Below are 19,776 nucleotides of genomic sequence, written 5' to 3' on the forward strand. Positions count from 1 at the left end.
AGTTCTCAATACTCCTATACTTTCCACCTGCGTTGCTCCCTGCTAAAAGATCAAAAGGACCAAACTAATCCCACCTCGTGCACGAGCCACTTACCATACAACCATTCATTTTCCTGGTCGCCACCGGAAGTCTACGTTCTGAAATGTAGAGACCCAAAACTGAACCCTTTTACGCACAACGTCTATCATCCCTCAAAGACGGCAATTGCTTCAGGAGGTGGACATTCAACTGGTTTTTATCGTCCGCGGTTCGTTTTTCCAGTTCTGTTCCACTTTTGGTTGGATACTGGTGTCTTTTGATTTGAAACTCTAGTCTATTTCAGTCAAAGACGATAGAGCCTCTCCATAAGTGGATCGATTCTCTTGTTATTTTGATTGTTTTCTCGAAATAAACCGATGTATTTGTAAAGAAACGATGATCAGCAATTCAATGAAGCATTTTTGACCTCAGCTAATCTTGATGATCTTGTATTATTCGTTTACGTCCGTGCATATTGGTAAAGATATAGGCATTGTTCTAAATTTGTAAACGTATCAACTTTAAGCAAATTATATTTGTCTAGGATAACAGTTTGATATTAATTTGTTCTTTAATTACGTAGAAAAACCGAGATTGGGAAACAAGTTCATACTATTACTACTCCTTCACCGTTGGCAATGTCTAGATGTAATGAAAAATAGGCGGAGGATGGAACAACAATTCGTCCCCTAACCAGCTCTCGCAATGTTATTCTTATATGCCCCATACATTGTGCACAATGGCAACCTGTATGAGTTTAAATGTATATTTCTGAAAATAGGTTCTTTAATTTATGTTTCAAAATACCAGAACCCGAGGGACACGGATAATCTCATTCCCGAACATCTTTCCATTGCAACGTTCATCTCAGTACATGCTCTGCTGAACAAATTGACAACATGTTTTGTGTTTTATGACCCTCCGTCAACAGAAGTGTTCTGTATTCAAAATATACCATTTCTTATCAGAATTATTTCCTTTCAATTTACTTTCTCCAAAGTTGTGTACCTTGCCAACATTTGCATGAAAGTGAATAAATGCTAAGCTATCGCATCTTCTGCTCAGCCTTACTATTTGACATCAATATTTGACATTCCTGTCCGCTCATGTACAGTTCCTAATCCGGGATCTCACACTAAAGATATGGAAGCATCTCTGCGCAATATTCTAAATGCCCCCTTTATCGAGACTGGGCCCGATACCGCTGAGTTGTGATGTGAACTAATTTGGCAGCAAGGAATCAGTTGATTTGGTATATACAATTCTGTGCCTTCGGTCCAATAAAGCACTTCCAGGTGCAGAAGTTGCTGACTCTTGGAAGCGCCACGAATCCGATTGATCTCTGCCATCTTTAAAACAATAGAACATAGAAGAGTACAGCACAGAACAGGCCCTTCGGTCCTCAATGTTGTGCCGAGCCATGATCACCCTACTCAAACCCACGTAACCACCCTATACCCGTAACCCAACAACCCCCCCCCCCCCTTAACCTTACTATTAAGACACTACGGGGCAATTTAGCATGGCCAATCCACCTAACCCGCACATCTTTGGATCAATGTTATTATTTTTTTCACTTCACGGCCGCATTTTTTTTTCGACCTTACCTTGCCCAATCATCCATTCTGGAACGTGCAACTATAAGCACAGCAGTCCTTTCCTGATCAATAAATTCAGGGGGAGGCCTTGATATACATTCCCCGTTAGAGCATTAGTTTGAAGACTGTCGTAATTAACTATCCATTATCTGGCAGTCTTTCTATCGCACCCTTTAAAGTGGTCAGCCCTGAGAGAAAACAAATATTATCGGCAGGAAAGTCGGCCGAGGATCAATTCAGCTAGACATAGAACATAGAACATAGAACGATACAGCACAGTACAGGCCCTTCGGCCCTCCATGTTGCACCGACATGGAAAAAAAAACTAAAGGCCATCTAACCTACACTATGCCCTTATCATCCATATGCTTATCCAATAAATTTTTAAGCCCTCAATGTTGGCGAGTTCACTACTGTTGCAGGTAGGGCATTCCACGGCCTCACCACTCTTTGCGTAAAAAACCCACCTCTGACCTCTGTCCTATATCTATTACCCCTCAATTTAAGGCTATGTCCCCTCGTGCTAGCCACCTCCATCCACGGGAGAAGGACCTCGCTGTCCAACCTATCTAACCCTCTGATCATTTTGTATGCCTCTATTAAGTCACCTCTTAACCTTCTCTCTAACGAAAACAACCTCAAGTCCATCAGCCTTTCCTTATAAGATTTTCCCTCCATACCAGGCAACATCCTGGTAAATCTCCTCTGCACCCGTTCCAAAGCTTCCACGTCCTTCCTATAATGAGGCGAACAGAACTGTACGCAATACTCCAAATGCGGCCGTACTAGAGTTTTGTACAACTGCAACATGACCTCATGGCTCTGGAACTCAATCCCTCTACCAATAAAGGCCAACACAGCATAGGCCTTCTTCACAACCCTATCAACCTGGGTGGCAACTTTCAGGGATCTATGTACATGGACACCGAGATCCCTCTGCTCATCCACACTACCAAGAATTTTACCATTAGCCAAATATTCCGCATTCCTGTTATTCTTTCCAAAGTGAATCACCTCACACTTCTCCACATTAAACTCCATTTGCCACCTCTCAACCCAGCTCTGCAGCTTATCTATGTCCCTCTGTAACCTGCAACATCCTTCCGCACTGTCTACAACTCCACCGACTTTAGTGTCGTCTGCAAATTTACTCACCCAACCTTCTGCGCCCTCCCCTAGGTCATTTATAAAAATGACAAACAGCAACGGCCCCAGAACAGATCCTTGTGGTATGCCACTCGTAACTGAACTCCATTCTGAACATTTGCCATCAACCACCACCCTCTGTCTTCTTTCAACTAGCCAATTTCTGATCCACGTCTCTAAATCACCCTCAATCCCCAGCCTCCGTATTTTCTGCAATAGCCGACCGTGGGGAACCTTATCAAACGCTTTACTGAAATCCATATACACCACATCAACTGCTCTACCCTCGTCTACCTGTTCAGTCACCTTCTCAAAGAACTCGATAAGGTTTGTGAGGCATGACCTGCCCTTCACAAAACCATGCTGACTATCCCTAATCATATTATTCCTATCTAGATGATTATAAATCGTATCTCTTATAATCCTCACCAAGACTTTACCCACAACAGACGTGAGGCTCACCGGCCTATAGTTACCGGGGTTATCTCTACTCCCCTTCTTGAACAAAGGGACCACATTTGCTATCCTCCAGTCCTCTGGCACTATTCCTGTAGCAAATGATGACATAGAAATCAAAGCCAAAGGCTCAGCAATCTCTTCCCTGGCTTCCCAGAGAATCCTAGGATAAATCCCATCAGGCCCCGGGGACGTATCTAATTTCACCTTGTCCAGAATTGCCAACACTTCTTCCCTACGCACCTCAATGCCATCTATTCTAATAGCCTGGGTCTCAGCATTCTCCTCCACAAAATTATCTTTTTCCTGAGTGAATACTGACGAAAAGTATTCATTTAGTATCTCGCTTATCTCCTCAGCCTCCACACACAACTTCCCACCACTGTCCTTGACTGGTCCTACTCTTACTCTAGTCATTCTTTTATTCCTGACATACCTATAGAAAGCTTTCTTATATTTTTTTACTGCAGTGGTGAAAAAAGGGAAGATTTGCAATCGGGCTCGCCTCTTACTAGCAGTACTCTGCTCGCGTGAAGCATGATCGTTCACACTACAGAACTTTAAAATGAAATAAATGAAACATTGCCAAAGTGTGTTATTCGTTTATGGTATGTTCTCTGTTGCCAACAATGCAAGATGCGAGAAACCAAGTCATTATACACGTCTGTTTATGTTACTTTGTTTGAAAAAAAGGATAAATACAAATCTGGAGATATGTGCAGTGATGAGTGGTGAAACTGCCTGTTTTTTCCTTTACACGCGGTTTTTGTATGAATTCTGTCGAAATGCTTCTGCACGTCTTGGATAATAAGAATACAAAAATATTACTTGTTCATTAACCTAAGCTGTAAGGTTACCTAAACATGTCTTATGCCATTGAATACAAAATCTTGCAGTTGATGGCTTAATTGAGCTCTGAATAAGAACCAAACTGACGAGAAACAACAGATGGAGAAGTGAGCCCGCGTCATCTGGCGACGTGGACGCACAATCTGCAAGGGTCAAAAAGCGACATTGTCACTGAAGGGTTCTTTCCTAATTGTCCGCTCCCCTTGCTGTTCTCGTAACCCCCATTTCAATCATTTTAATATGGTTCAGTATGAATAACAGGCGTCTCGACCACATCACCCCCTCAGCTGAATAATCATAAGGCATTGAGCTGAGGTAGAGAGCACCATTATAAGAATAGTATTCAGACGAGAGAATTCGAGGTAGGTGTAGACCTGGGGGAGAGGCACTGCTCCCCACAATGCCCCGACACAGGTTGGCAATGCCAAACTGGTAGTACAACTTTGTGCCAGCGAGCAATGCCGCGGCAGGCCCTAACAGGAGCACCATTGCGCTATTCTCCACTTGTGTTGTTGGGGGGGGGGGGGGGCGGGGGCACGTGCCTTTCAATGTTGGGTGCTTTGTGAATTGAGTGAACGGGAGCCTTGCCTGTAAAGGAGGATTACTTCCCTGTGAATTGTTTGGTTCCATGTGAAGGTGGGACACACCCATGAAGCTCTCGTCATTTGTTGTGGCAGGTTTGTGTGGCGATTGGTGCGAGGGAGGTGTTAATGAGAGTGTGAAGGCTCTGAGGAGATGTGCCCGCGATATTGATGCAATGGCGGGGAGGGTGCAGAACCCAAACTACTGAAGGGAATAGATAGGATAGATGCGGGCAGGTTGTTTCCGCTGGCGAGTGAAAGCAGAACTAGCCTCAAAATAAGGGGAAGTAGATTTTGCCCTAAGTTGAGGAGGAACTTGTTCACCCAAACGGTTTTGAATCTATGGAATTCCTAGCCAAGTGAAGAAGTTGAGGCTCCGTCATTAAATGTTTTTAAGATAAAGATAAATCGTTTTTGAAGAATAAAGAATGAAGGGATTAAGGGTTATGGTGTTCGGGCCGGAAAGTGGAGCTGAATCCACAAAAGATCAGCCATGATCTCATTGAATGGCGGAGCAGGCGCGAGGGGCCAGACGGCCTACTCCTGCTCCTAGTTCTTATATTCTTATGTTTTTTGTACTACTGCCTTGTTGGGAGGATGAGAGCCCCGAACCTTCTTGTGCTCTGGGAGTGAAGATGGGGAGAATCCCTTGGCCTCCTTAGTGGTGGGGAGGGGGGGGGGAGCTGACGGCGATGGATGTGGCGAGGAAAGGCGTGTCTTTGCGGGAAAATAAGTGCTTGAATCTGGCGCCGATCTCCGCCGTGCCAGCTTTGACAGGTCCCGTTCTGCTGATGGAGTAAGCCACTCCCACAGATTTTCCTGACAGAAAACAGAAAACTCGTTTGAGCATCTGAAGAGACATGCGCAGTTTTTATCCAGAGACTTATCGTCTGACAAATATAGTAATATTCCGGCCTTCACTGTTTCTCTCTGCCTTCAGACTTCTTGAGTTTCTCTGACAGCTTTTGTTGTTGATTCATTTTTGCTATTCTGGTATGGGGTGGGAAAATAATTGAATTGCTCCATGTTGCGTGCAAAGCTAAGAACAGTAAGAATATTTGGAAGAACATCTTTGAAAAATGATACAATGGTACTATCCGTTTTATCCGTTCCCGGGTGGTAAAACAAATAGCACTGGATGTTTCACTTTTTTGATATCAGTTTTACTTTCCGCATTAAACTAATCTGCCTTGAATTGAAATCACTTGATCCCAAAAGATATAAGCACCAGATATCAACATGTCAAACCAACATGCGTTTTCTGCAGGAGTTGAGAAACGTGGACATGCCCAAACTGATCTTGGTAAGACGAGACATATTTATTCTGTGCCACTTTTTCGAACTACTGAACGCAATTGTTTCAAACTTTAGATGAACATGAAAGTTATCTTTAATGGGTATAAAATATGGTAGCAGTTTAAGTACCGTGTCTGCATCTCATTAATCTTTTCATTGATTCCATCATCTTCACAATCGTTGAACACTTTTGCCTCAGTGCGATTATTGACCATAAGAAATAACTCTAAAATATGTTTTGCTTGCACCATTCATGTTCAAGTATAATGAGTTATTTCGATTTCCAGAAGGCCTTTGACATGGTGCCGCGTGAGGGAATGTTAAATAAGTTAAGAATCCATGGTGTAAAGGGTAAGTACTGGCATGGATAGAGGATTGGTTGACTGGCATAAGGAGAGTGGGGATAAAGGAATCTTTTTCACGATGGAAGTCAGTGACTAGTGGTGTGCCTTAGGGGTCGGTGCTCTGCCCATAACATTTCACAATATAAATTAATGATCTGGAATAAGGAACTGAAGGTACTGTTGCTAAGTTTGCAGATGATACAAAGATCTGCAGAGGGACAGGCAATATTCCACAGGCGGACTGCAGACGGACTTAAACAGGCTAGGGGACTGGGCAAAGAAGTGGCAGATGGAATAGCATTTGGAAATGTTTGCGGTTATGCACTTCGTAATGAGGAACGGAGGCATAGACTATATTCTCAATGGGGAAATGCTTCAGAACTCAGAAGCACAAGGGACTTGGGAGTCATTGTTCACGATTCCCTTAAGGTTAACGTGCAGGTTCTTTCGGCAGTTAGGAAGGCAAATGTAATATTAGCATTCATGTCGAGAGGGCTAGAAGACCAGGGATGTACTTCTGAGGCTATATTTGGAGTAGTGAATAGTTTTGGGTGCCGTATCAAAGAAACGATGTACTGGCCTTGGAAAGGGTCCAGAAGAGGTTCACCAGAATGATCCCTGGAATGACGAGCTTGTCCTGTGAGGAAAGGTTGAGAACACTGGGTCTGTACTCCATAGAGCTTAGAAGGATGCTGTGGGATCTTATTGAAGCCTGTAGGATACTGTGAGGCCTGGACATAGTGAACGTGAAGAGGATTTTTCCACTTGTCAGAAAAACTAGCAGAGGTCACAATCTCAGACTAAAGGGATGATCCTTTGAAACAGAGATTAGGCGGACTTTTTCAGCCAGAGGGTGGTGAATCTGTGGAACTCTTTGCCGCAGAATGCTGTGGAGGCCAAATCACTGAGTGTCTTGAAGACAGGGATAGACAGGTTCTTGATTTATAAGGGGATCAGAGGTTATGGGGAGAAGGCACGAGAAGGGAATTAGAAAAATATTAGCCATGATTGAATGGCGGAGCAAACTCTATGGACCGAGTGGGCTAATTCTGCACCTATGTCTTATGGTCTTATAGTAAGTAATTGTAGTAAAAGGTTTGTCTGAGTGTTATGGAAAAATTATGGACAATACAGTGGCATGGCTTAAGTTCCATATTTTCGCTTGAACATGCACAGGAGATTAGAGTTGGGAGTAAGGTTGCCGCCGCAGTTTGCGTAAATATGCAAGGTTAACTTTATCATTAAAGTATCACTTTGTTGCAAACAACGCCACTGCTATTCCTGAAGCACGCACATGTTGAATAATGTTCGTCTCAAATATTTTCTCATTAGGTACATGCCGTCTATATATGGTTTTCACGCATTGTGTCCTCGGAGTTTCATTGTTTCTTCTTTCTATATGGTCTAATATTCCCCAGAGCATAATTATACGAAGAAGATATAATTCCTGTACAGGTGTGTTGGAAAGAGGGTAAAATACAGTTGATGATGTGCGCACACATCTGCTGCCGCTACCTTTGTCAACTGTAGAGTTTGAATGTTGAGAAGTAGACTTGTGGAACTCATGCCATGTATTATCTGGACGGTGCACTTTATGCATTACATAAGCTCTTGCGAGGATTGTCAATCCGTTCAGTTAACTTCATATCTGAAGTTAAGAAAATACCCAGCGATGAGAATATAAAACGGTGTGGAAAAAATCAGGTCCAACAAATTAACTGCTTTGCAGTCCAAGAATTCTATTTGAACATTGGCAGATAACCAGCAGATAAAAGATTACACTTATGTTTACGTGGCAATTTGATTCTTATTTTACAATTTCAAAGTATCATCTATTTATAAGAACAAAGTGGATCCAATAACATTAATTGATTTTTCAGTTACCAATTGTTTCATAGTGTATGTCCCATATTCAAAGTATTGCCTGTTAAACAACATTTTCGAATTTCTCTGGAGATTTCCTTCTTGCTTCCTTCTCCCACTTGGGGTTAAAGGAGGTGCAGAGAATAGTGGAAGTCGTGAATTAAAACTTTAATGCCGAAACACTGGCTTAATAATATGGAGAACCCATTTCAGAGGGCCACTCAATGGCTGAAAGAATTATGCATCTTTCCTTCACTCCCTGTGGGCCGCATTCCGGAGAGACGGTTCCTCTGAGATAATCTAGTCCGCTCCTCCAACATACCCAACAGCTCTCCCATCAACCATGGAACCTCCCCATGCAATCCCAGAAGGTGTAACACCTGCCCCTTTACCTCATCCCATTTTTAAAGACGCAGGACCAAAACATTAATTCCACGTTAAACAGCGTTTCACGTGTACCTCTTTCAACTTGGTCTATTGTATTCGCTGCTCCTAATGTGGTCTGCTCTATATTGGAGCGACCAAACGTCGACTGGCTGCTCGCTTTGCTGAGTACCTTTGATCTGTGCGCATTCGGGACTCTGAACTTCCCGTTGCTTTCCATTTTAACACAAGGTCCTACTCCCACGCACACACATCTGTCCTTGGTCTGCTATAATGTCCCAGTGAAGCTTAACGCTTCACCCAAAATTTCATCATCCGGCTAGGCACACTGCAGCCTTCCGGTCTCAACGTCGAATTCAACAACTTCAGATGATTAGCTCTCCCCCACATTGACGCCTTTATTTTCCTTCAATTTAATTTGAACTGTCTCTTACCATTTATTTCGTTCTTGTGTGTCATTCTATATACATTTAATCCCCTCTTATCCCCATTTTCTTACCGTTTCTCCCCTTTGCTTCCTTTCCACCCATTTTTGTCACTTAATATCTCTCTCACACATTCCACCTCCGCCCATATCTACATCTGTCACTGCTTACACTCTGATTTTAGTTTCTCTGTTGTTTAGCCTTTCGCACATTTTAATATCTCTGGGGACTGCCATTCGAACTGTTTTCCCGTGGTTTCTATGGGTATTAGCACACTTTCCCCTTGGTTGTCTGTGGCTATGACTCATTTTTCATTCCCTCACCCTACAGTATAAATATCCCCCGCTTTCTATGCCGTTCAGCTTTGACAAAAGGCCATCTGGACTCAGAATGTGCGCTAGTTTTTGTCCCTACAGATGCTGCAAAATCTGCTGAGAGTTTACAACATTTTCTCTTAACGTCATCTTTGTTGATTCTGGTTTCACAATATTAACCTTACTTTACAACTTGATAATTAATTTTATCATGTTATGGTCACTGATTCGCAAGGTTTACTCACAATGAGTTTGCCAACTATTCATTTCTCATTGCACACTTCCCAGTCCAAGGTGGCCTGTTTCTTAAGTGGTTCCTTAATGTATTAGTCCACAAAACCATCTCTGCACACTCTGGAATTTCCTCCTCTTTTTTCCTGTGACGAATATGACTCACGAAATCTGTACGCAGATTAATGTCACACATAATCACAGATGTCCGTTTATCGCATGGATCTATGATTTCCTGTCTAATCATGTTCCCAAAAACTTATGGGCCCGCATACGATCTTGCCGTTCATTCTTTCGAAAGTGTTCAATTCTGGTCCAACTAATTACTTAAGCGTTGGAGTTTGAATCAACTTTGAAGTTAAAATGGGACTGACGGTGCAAATCACTAATTGGCATTGAAGAGGATTTTTTGAGTGCCTAACAGTAGCGCCAAATCTCATCTGGTATTAGTCGCACAGGCAGTCCTGTTCTGAAGGAACTTATACGTTTTTAACGCAGAAACAGTGAATGAATGTTGATATAGTTCGTGAACAACGTTATATGTGGGAAGCAGCTAAGCATACAGCTGCTAGTGTTCGCACGTATCGGCGGCTGCTACCTATCTAAATAGTAGTTTGAAATTTTGGAAACAGACCTGTGGAGCTTATGCCACTTACGTTTTTGATGATACACTGCTGCAGCTGTGCGCCAATAAAGGAGGTAACTGATGCACAACGTGATGGGATATTGATCAAGCCAATTGCTCTGCCTTGCCGGTTGCGAGATTTTTATAGTATTATTGGTGCTTCAATTTTCAAGACAATTCAATAGAATCCCCTTAGAAGTTGCATAGACACCTCCCCAAAATTAATAATCTTTTGTAGAGTTGGGAGGTGAATAACTTGCCGAAGGAGAATTTCTATTATTAAGTAATAAATAGACGTACATATAAACATGTTTTCTACAATGCAGAACGGATTGTCACTTCGATGGAACAGGACAAACTTCATTGGAAGTGCAGTAAGTAAAATGTGACATATGTAATCGCATTTCCGTAACCGACTGCTTTGTTACTGTGGAATAAATAAGCAATAAGACGTTGATAACAAATATATTTCCACATCGGTACATAATGAAGTGAATGGTGGCCGTTAATGGGCAGCATGTCTGTGACTTTAAAAACTTTTCATTGAAGTCGCGGGAAAAAGAAATAGCTGAAAAAGCAATTAAAACTAATATAAAATGGCCCATTTTTCTCCAAATACAAATTAGTCAGAGCAACTTAAAAATATGAGCTGCCGTAAGCCATGAGAGCTATTAAGCTCTTCGACTAATTGTTGTGGCAGGTGGTGACCGAATAATGGTAACGTCAACATTCATTAAAAGTCCCAGGTTGAACACTGGGGACACGGATTCAACTTAAATTCACCAAATCATTCGTGAAGGCCAGGTTCGTGCTCATGCCTTTAAAACCATTATCTTTTGTCGTGAAATCCAGCTGGTTCACAAATTTCCTTTCGGATAAGATACTTGTCGCCATTACTTTATCTGACCTAAATATGATTCCAGATTTAAAGCAATATGGTTAACTCAATAATGCCCTTTGAAATTGCCGAACATGCCAGTTTGTTTCACCAAACGGCTGCAATGTCTAGAACGAAAGTGAATGGAAGTACCACCCAGCTTCTGCCGAGGCAACGGAAAAATAATGATAGATCCAGCTCTATCCGTCCTTGATATTAACTGGAGAATTGTGCGTAAATAGGAAAGGCTGTCCTTAGACTAGCAAAACAACAGCCTGCTATAGGTATACTTGCAGAATCATGCCTAGCGGACAATGTGCCAGGTACCATGATCAATGTACCTGTGTCTGTCGGTGGTACAGCAGTACACAGTCTGTAATCTGCAGCTCTTGGAGAATTAATTCACGACATCATGAAGTATCGTGTCATTATGTCAAAGATGGACAAGAAATGCTGCTGCCAGTTAACATCTACCATCCCTGGCCCTCAGCTATTGTATCAGCTATTGTATCAGTACTCTACATGCCGAACAATATTTAGAAGAATTATTGAGGGTGGCAACGGCATGAAGTGTAATCTGGGTGCGTGACTGGGTGCGTGACTCCAATGTTCATTAGGAAAAATAGCTCGTTAACAACACGACTTTCTGATCTAGCAGAACCCTAAAGAACATCGCTGCACGGATGGATATGGGCCCTGTAGTGAGCTAACAAACACCAGTCATATATGTATCTGACCATGACAATTTTGGTATTCGTGACCACCTCATATTCTTTATGGAGTTGGAGTCTCGAGGTCACACCGAAGACCCGCTTCTTGTGCATTGGGATGCATTTCATAAAAATCCGGGAACTCAAATTTGTCTATGGATGAGGCACTGTCTATCATAGGCAGCAGGATAAACGTACTCCCACACATTACATCAGCTCATGTACCAGCAAATGAGCCATTCTACTATTACCATCAGACCGAGGCTAAGTCTGGTTCCAGGCAGACAGCGGTAGTGATTGAAATAAGAACAGTCCCAGGCACATCTATGAATCTGTGTCAATTATGTGAAGCTGCAACACAGGACGAATGGTATGCCAGACACGTTATCAGCATTCAACTGCCAGAGATGAGCGATCCAACATCGATGATTTTCAGTGGACAATGCAATAACTAACTGGAGGAGATGTCTCCTCACATACCGAATCCTAAATTAGGGGACAGCTAAGAATACGAATAAAAAAGAATGGCTGACTTACATGTAGCAATCAATAGCTAAATTGTCAAGTGCGTGATCAATCGCGGCTTATCTGAATAACACAAACACCAGAGATGCCAATCTCTAGCTAATTTGATTCACAGCACAGGGTAGTAGAAATGCCGGAAGCTAAAGCTATTTGTTGACAGTATTCCAGTAATATTTGTTTCATATTTCTCCCTCTGTACACTTGTTTTCCTGCTGTAGTTTGGTTGCATTTCTTCCTCTGTGGTGATAAATACAAAACAGTTGTTTAATGACTCTGTAGTGTTATTTCCTTAAATAGTCTCATACTCCAAGTTTCCACGCTTTACACTTACATCCTCGTTTTGTTGCTCTTTATACATTTATATACTTGAGAAAACTTTTACAGATATATTCATGTATTTTCTTTCTACTTTGCATTTACACTACTTCATTCTCTATATTCCCACACTAATTTTGTCCGCACATGTATCTCTCTATTTACTCTGTAAATTTATGTACGACTCAGTCTATTTAAAGGATTGATCAACTCACATAATCGTTATATATATGGCATATAACGAAACAACACCACCAAGCTGATAACAAACCACGCAGGTGAATGGCACTTTCCAGCATTTGTGTCCTGGAAATTATAATAAAGACAAATGTTTCGAGGTTCGATTAAAGCAAATTTATTTACACAAATATTTTCTGAGAGAAAGTGTTCTAGCTGCATAGCCAGTCCACGGCACTCTCAGATTCGAGCGAAGAAAGCATATCTTTATAGTCTGAAATAACAGCTTGAAGTGAACAGCCATGTTTATATTAAATAGACCTTGGAAAGTATGTAAAATGAAATACGTAGAACATATGTTCTTTCCCTTGGCTAAAAACAACTCGAGTACACATTTCGCTATCTTTCGGAGGTCAACGTGTTATCATAATAAGGTCGAGACCAAAATATTAAGAAATATTTTGTTTACGTTACCTGACCTACTAATTTTCGTTCAAAAGCAGTGTTAAACTATGTAGTCAAGCATTTCCCAAAATGGTTCTGAGTTGTGAACTCATTAATTTCCCTTACACAATTCCGTCCTTTTTGATCTTTTGATCAACACATTTTAGTACATTATTGTGTCCTCCGTAGAGAAGGGTGTTTTATAATGTTGGTGGAACGGACGTATGACAGTTCCCTGCGTGATCGGAGCCTGGTAGCAAGGACGCCAGGCGGCGAGGGCTCTTTCCGTGATCGTACAATAAAAATATATTGCACAATACTAAAACAGTAACCATGCGTCAATCAAGATTACATTGGCGATTATAATACAGAACACAATCCTCTGTCCTAACGATCCACACCATCCAAGCCAAATTCCCATCCATTTTCATGGAATCTTGTTATCGCTCAACGAATGTGATCCAACAGATTATCAATTTTCTCTGAATTATCAGGGAAGGATGTGCAACAGTCACTTCCAATCAGGGCACAAGTGCCACCCTTTTCAGCTAACAAGAAATCAAGGGCCATTCTATTCTGCAGGGCAACTGCCCTTATATCAAGTATCTGAGTTTCTATTTGGTGAACCGCTTCTGCAGTGGCATTATCTATCTGCTCAAGGGTGTCTCGTAGCTCGCGTAGTTCGTATGCTTTACTGGCTATTCTCAATGGTGGTATCATTATTTCCAGCATTTTGAGCCCATGTCATAATACGTTCTGTCGTCCTGTGATGGGGATGGTCCTGCCATTGCTGAACGTGATGAACATAAGGGGCTACGTAGCCCAAATAGCAGGAGCTTTCCCAATTTTCTGGTATCCTTATGGCCATAGATAAAATACGTGCCGTTATATGCGGTCAAGATTCCTTTGCTATCAGTCATCATTAGTCGAATCGGATCTCCTTCCCTGGACCCTCCACTAGTTTGATTTTCAACTCCTGCCCAATCAAAGCTGAATATTCATTTAGCTGCAAGGTGGAACATAGGGAATTGCCAATTCAAGGTCGAATCACACTGACTCGTGCCTACTGAGTGGTTCCCATATGTTTTATGATTCTTAAAACATATACTTCCTTTTCGGACTCCAGTGTTATTGGGAAGGATCATCCGGTTGACATGTTACATTAAACCTCGGTCCCCACTATTTCTCAAACCTATTCATATTGTATCCAGCTAATCTCCAATCTAACATATTATGTGTATCATCGCCACATCCTGTACTATTTCGTCTGAGAGCCCATTCTGCTATTTCTTCACTGGTGAATGGGATAGGTCGCACAGGGTAGCCCTCCCCCGAGCATCTGGGAACTTGTGTACAAACCCAACAACTGAATTTGTTTACCCTCTCTGCATTTGAGTGAGACATGTCTATTAAGGTGTTAGTATGCAGTTTACCCTGTTCATGGTGTTGCATTAATATGATAATGCATAAGAACTAGCGCCGTCATTCCCTTCAGGTCAGCGTTTCATGAGTATACTCAAAGTTCCTTATGATGTAGTTTACATCGAGTTGCGCGGATACATTTGGCTTTTCTTTTACTTTAACGGCTATTCGTGTTTTTAGCGGCACTTGGTAGAGTCCTTTCCACCTGGGAGACGAGAATCCTTGTTTAGTGCTTTCGCAGGTACTTGATCTCCAGGTTTAATGGGTGTGTATTTCTCTCTTTTTGGTGCATCTGAGCCTGTTGCACACATTCATGGATTTCTTTCAGCGGTTTCACACAGGGCCTGGGCATATTTTAGTGAATCCTCGTTGTCCATATTAAGGCTACTGCAGCTGGAGTCATTGGTGGTTTTGTTCATGTTATCATGGGACATTCCATTAAGATCTCACGCGGGGCTATACCCGGATTACGATTTCTATGATTTCTCAGGTCATACATTACTATGGGTATGGAATCTAGGCACAACAGCCCATTTTGTTGACACACTTTTGTAACTGCAGTTTTAATTATTCCATCCACCCTTTCCACCATTCCTGAGGATTGTGGCTGATATGGTATGCAATTTCCAATCAAATCCCAAGGCTTCTGTTGGGGCTTTGATCAATTTCATAGAGAAATGAGTTCCACTGACACTGCTAATACCCGTTGGTATCCCAAATCGAGGTATTACTTCCTTCAACAGAATATTTACCACTATTCTAGCATTGTCTCTTTTGGTTGGAAAAGCCTCTACCCACCATGAAAACATGTCCACTATCTCAGATTATTCCTCTGACAAATCATACATGTGCGAGATACTTTTTCAATTGTTACCGTAATACCTCGAGCATACCATTGTTAACATATGGCATGCGTCATTTCTCCTTTGCCACCATGAGACTGGCCATGGGCAAGGTGACATAGTGGCAAAAACAGACTTTTGAGGCATACTGCGCGGGGATCTGGGTGGATCCAGATTTGATAAATGGCTTGATAGCAGCCCGCTTTTAGCCATAAGAGATGTTCCTTTAGGGACGCTTGCTCCTGTGCCTGTTTTAACTTTGGTTCTGTTACGGTGGATGTATGTTCAACTGCAGCCGCTTGCAGTTATGGCTGCTGTTTAAGAGCCACTTCCTTTGCTTTTTTATCAGCAAATCTATTGCCTCATGAGACTTCATGTGTGGTAGAATGCGCTTCACACTTTAAAACAGCTATTTTGCTGGGCAGCAGGACAGCAGCTAGTAAATTTAAAACAAATTTGGCATGTTTAATAGGTTTGTCGGAAGAAGTTATGAATCCCCTGTTTTACCATAATTGAACCCAAATCCCCAAGGAGGACCGGGAATCAGTATATATATTGACTGTTTTATTTTTAGATAGAATAAATGCAAACTATGCGGCCACTTGAGCAGTCATTCCCGAAGGCAGAACAAAAGCTCCCACTATCTTGAATGGAGTTACTATTGCATAGCCGGCCAGGATGTTCATCTCATTTGGTCTGTTTGCTGATCCATCGGCAAAAAAGTTGATGCCTGGAATTTCTAGTGGGTGACTCAATAAATCAGGTCGCGGGGTTGTGGTGGCTTCAACAAATTGTGAAGAGTCATGATCATACCGATGATCTGCTTCCGAGGGCGCGGGCAAGAGTGCAGCAGGATTGAGAGCTGGTGCTCGCTTGTAGGAAAAGTTAGTTTTAGAGAGGATTACTTCGCACCCGATGGGTCGAGCCGGAGTAAAATGCTGTGATTAATAAATCAGCAGCAAAACAGAGTGAGGAACTGCAAATATACGTAGATATGATGCAAAGCTGGGCTGAGAAGTGGTAGATGGAGTTTAACCCTGAAAAGTGCGAGATTGTCCATTCTGGAAGAACAAATATAAATGAGGAATACAAGGAGGACTGAGTTTCCTACTATGGCTGCCGTGGCTGCAACTGCTCTTAAGCAACTTGGCATACATATAACCTGAAATATAGAACATAGAAAAATACAGCACAGAACTGGCCCTTCAGCCCACCATATTGTGCCGACTTTTGTCGTCGATTAAGAACAAATTAATCTACACCCCATCATTCTACCGTAATCCATGTACCTATCCAATAGCCGCTTGAAGGTCCCTAATGTTTCCGACTCAACTACTGCCACAGGCAGTGCATTCCATGCCCCCACTAATCTCTGGGTAAACAATCTACCTCTGAAATTCCCCCTATCCTTCCACCATTCACCTTAAGATTATGTTGTATTTTAATGGATTGTTCCATGAGGGAAAAATGTCTCTGACTGTCTACTCTATCTATTCCCCTGATCATCTAAATCTCTATCAAGTCGCCCCTCATCCTTCTCCGTTCTAATGAGAAAAGGCCTAGTACCCTCAACCTTGCCTCGTAAGAGTTACTCTCCATACCAGGCAACATCCTGGTACATCTCCTTTGCACCTTTTCCAGAGCTTCCACTTCCTTCCTAAAATGAGGCGACCAGAACTGCACACTGTACTCCAAATGTGGCCTTACCAAGGTTTTGTACAGCTGCATCATCACCTCACGGCTCTTAAATTAAATCCCTCTGCTAATGAACGCGAGAACACCATAGGCGTTCTTCACAGCTCTACCCCACTTGAGTGGCAAATTTCAAAGGTCTATCAACATAGACCCCAAGATCTCTCTTCTCCTCCACATTGCCAAGAACGTACCGCTAACCCTGTATTCCTCATTCATATTTGTTCTTCCAAAATGGACAATCTCGCACTTTTCAGGGTTAAACTCCATCTGCCACTTCTCAGCCCAGCTTTGCATCATATCTACGTATATTTGCAGCGAACAATAGACCTCCTCACTATGCACAACTCTACCCATCTTCGTATAGTCTCCAAATTTACTGACACACCCTTCAACTCCCTCTTCCAAATTATTAATGAAAATCACAAAGAGCAGAGGACCCAGAACTGATCCCTGCGGTACGCCACTGGTAACTGGGCTCCAGGCTGAATATTTTCCATCCACTACCACTCTCTTACTTCTATCGGTTACCCAGTTCGTTATCCAACTGGCCAGATTTCCCACTATCCCACCCATACCTCCTTACTTTCTGCATAAGCCTACCAAGGGGAACCTTGTCAAATGCCTCACTAAAATCCATGTACACTACATCCACCGCTTTACCTTCATCTACATGCTTGGTCACCTCCTCAAATAAGTCAATAAGACGTGTAAGGCAAGACCTACCCCTTACAGATCCGTGCTGACTATCCCTAATCAAGCAGTGCCTTTCCAGATGCTCAAAAATCCTATCCCTCAGTACCCTTTCCATATTTTTGCCTACCACCGAAGTAAGGCTAACTGGCTTATAATTCCCAGATTTATCCATATTCTTTTTTAAACAGGGGCTTGACATTCGCCACTCTCCAATCGCCTGGTGCCACCCTTCTTGACAGTGAGGAAGAAAAGATCATTGCCAACTGCTCTAAAATTTCATACCTTGTTTCCCATAGAATCCTTGGATATATCCCGTCAGGCCCGGGGGAATTGTCTATCCTCAAGTTTTTCAAAATACCCAACACATCTTTCTTCATAATATGTATCTCCTCGAGCTCAGCAGTGTTTCACAATGTCCTCTCCAACAATATGGCTTCTCACATTCGTAAACATTGAAGAAATGTACTCGTTCACGACCTCTCACATCTCTTCAGATTGAACACACAATCTCCCGCTACTGTCATTCATCGGACCCACCCTCGCTCTCGTTATTCTCATATTTCTCACATATGTGTAAAAGGCCTTGGGGTTTTCCTTGATTCTACCCGCCAAAGGTTTTTCATGCCCTCTCTTAGCTCTGCTAATCCCTTCCTTCAGTTCCCTCTTGGCTATCTTCTATCCCTCCAGCACCCTGCCTGATCCTTGTATCCCCAGCCTTACATAAGAATCCTTCTTCCTCTTAGCAAGACATTCATCCTCTCTTGTCAACCATGGTTCCCTCACTCGACCATCTCTCCCCTGCCTGACAGGGACATGCATATCAAGGACACGGAGTATCTGTTCCATGAACAAGTTCCAAATTTCAATTGTGTCCTTCCCTGACAGCCTATGTTCCGAACTTAAGCAATTCAGTTCTTGTCTGACAGCATAATGTTTATCCTTCACCAATTGTAAAGTTGCCCTGTTGCACGCAACTATCCCCCTCCATTATTAAAGTGACAGTCATAGAATTGTGGTCACTATGTCCAAAATGTTCCCTCACTGACAAATGTATCACTGCCCCGGTTCATTACCAAGTATCAAATCCAATATGGCCTCCCCTCTAGTCGGACAATCTACATACTGTGTTAGAAAAGCCTCCTGGACAAACTGCAGAAACACCACCCCATGCAAACTAAAGTGTTTGATCCAAAGAGTTTCCACTCAATATTTGGGATGTTGAAATCAGCCATAACTATTACCCTGTATCTTCTTCACCTTTCCAAAATCTGCTTCCCAATCAGTTCCTCCACATCTGTGCTGCTATTGAGGGGCCTATAGAAAACTCCCAACAAGGTGACTGCTCCTTTCCTATTTCTGACTTCAACCCATACTACCTCAGTAGGCAGATCCTTCTCGAACTGGCTTTCTGCAGCTGTTATACTATCTCTACTTAACAATGCAAGCCAACCCGCCCCCCCCACCCCCTCTCACACACACACACACACCTCTTCTACCACCATCCCTAATCGTATTGAAACATCTACAACCAGGAACCTCCAACAATCATTTCTGCCCCTGTTCTATCCAAGTTTCCGTGATGGCCACCACATCGTTGTCCCAAGTAGCGATCCATGCCTTAAGTTCACCCACCTTATTCCTGATGCTTCTTGCTTGAAGTATACACACTTCAACCAATCTCCCTGCCTGCAAGTACTCTACTTTATCACTGTTACCTTCCCCACTGCTTCTTTACAAGCTGTGACGTCCTGAACATCGGCTACCTTAGTTACAAATCGGGTTCCCATTCCCTTGCGAAATTAGTTGAAACCCTCCTGAAGAGTGCTAGAAAACATCCCTCGCAGGATATTGGTGCCCCTCTGGTTCGGATGCTACCCGTCCTGCTTCTAAAGGTCCCACCTTCCACAGAATGCGCTCCAATTATCCAAATACCTAAAGCCCTCCC

General features: G+C 42.6%; 1 protein-coding gene across 1 annotated transcript in view; it reads left to right on the forward strand.

Annotated features, from left to right (window-relative positions):
- Positions 1 to 19,776, forward strand: part of LOC119976764 (spindle pole body component 110-like) — a 546,263-nt gene that overhangs the window by 466,786 nt on the left and 59,701 nt on the right. The window contains exons 58-59 of the mRNA XM_038817508.1: positions 5,917 to 5,952; positions 10,458 to 10,505. Of these exons, the coding sequence (XP_038673436.1) occupies positions 5,917 to 5,952; positions 10,458 to 10,505 (84 nt within the window). The remainder of the gene's footprint in view (positions 1 to 5,916; positions 5,953 to 10,457; positions 10,506 to 19,776) is intronic.

The sequence above is a fragment of the Scyliorhinus canicula genome, chromosome 13 (genome assembly GCF_902713615.1).
Source record: "Scyliorhinus canicula chromosome 13, sScyCan1.1, whole genome shotgun sequence".
Lineage (NCBI taxonomy): Eukaryota > Metazoa > Chordata > Chondrichthyes > Carcharhiniformes > Scyliorhinidae > Scyliorhinus > Scyliorhinus canicula.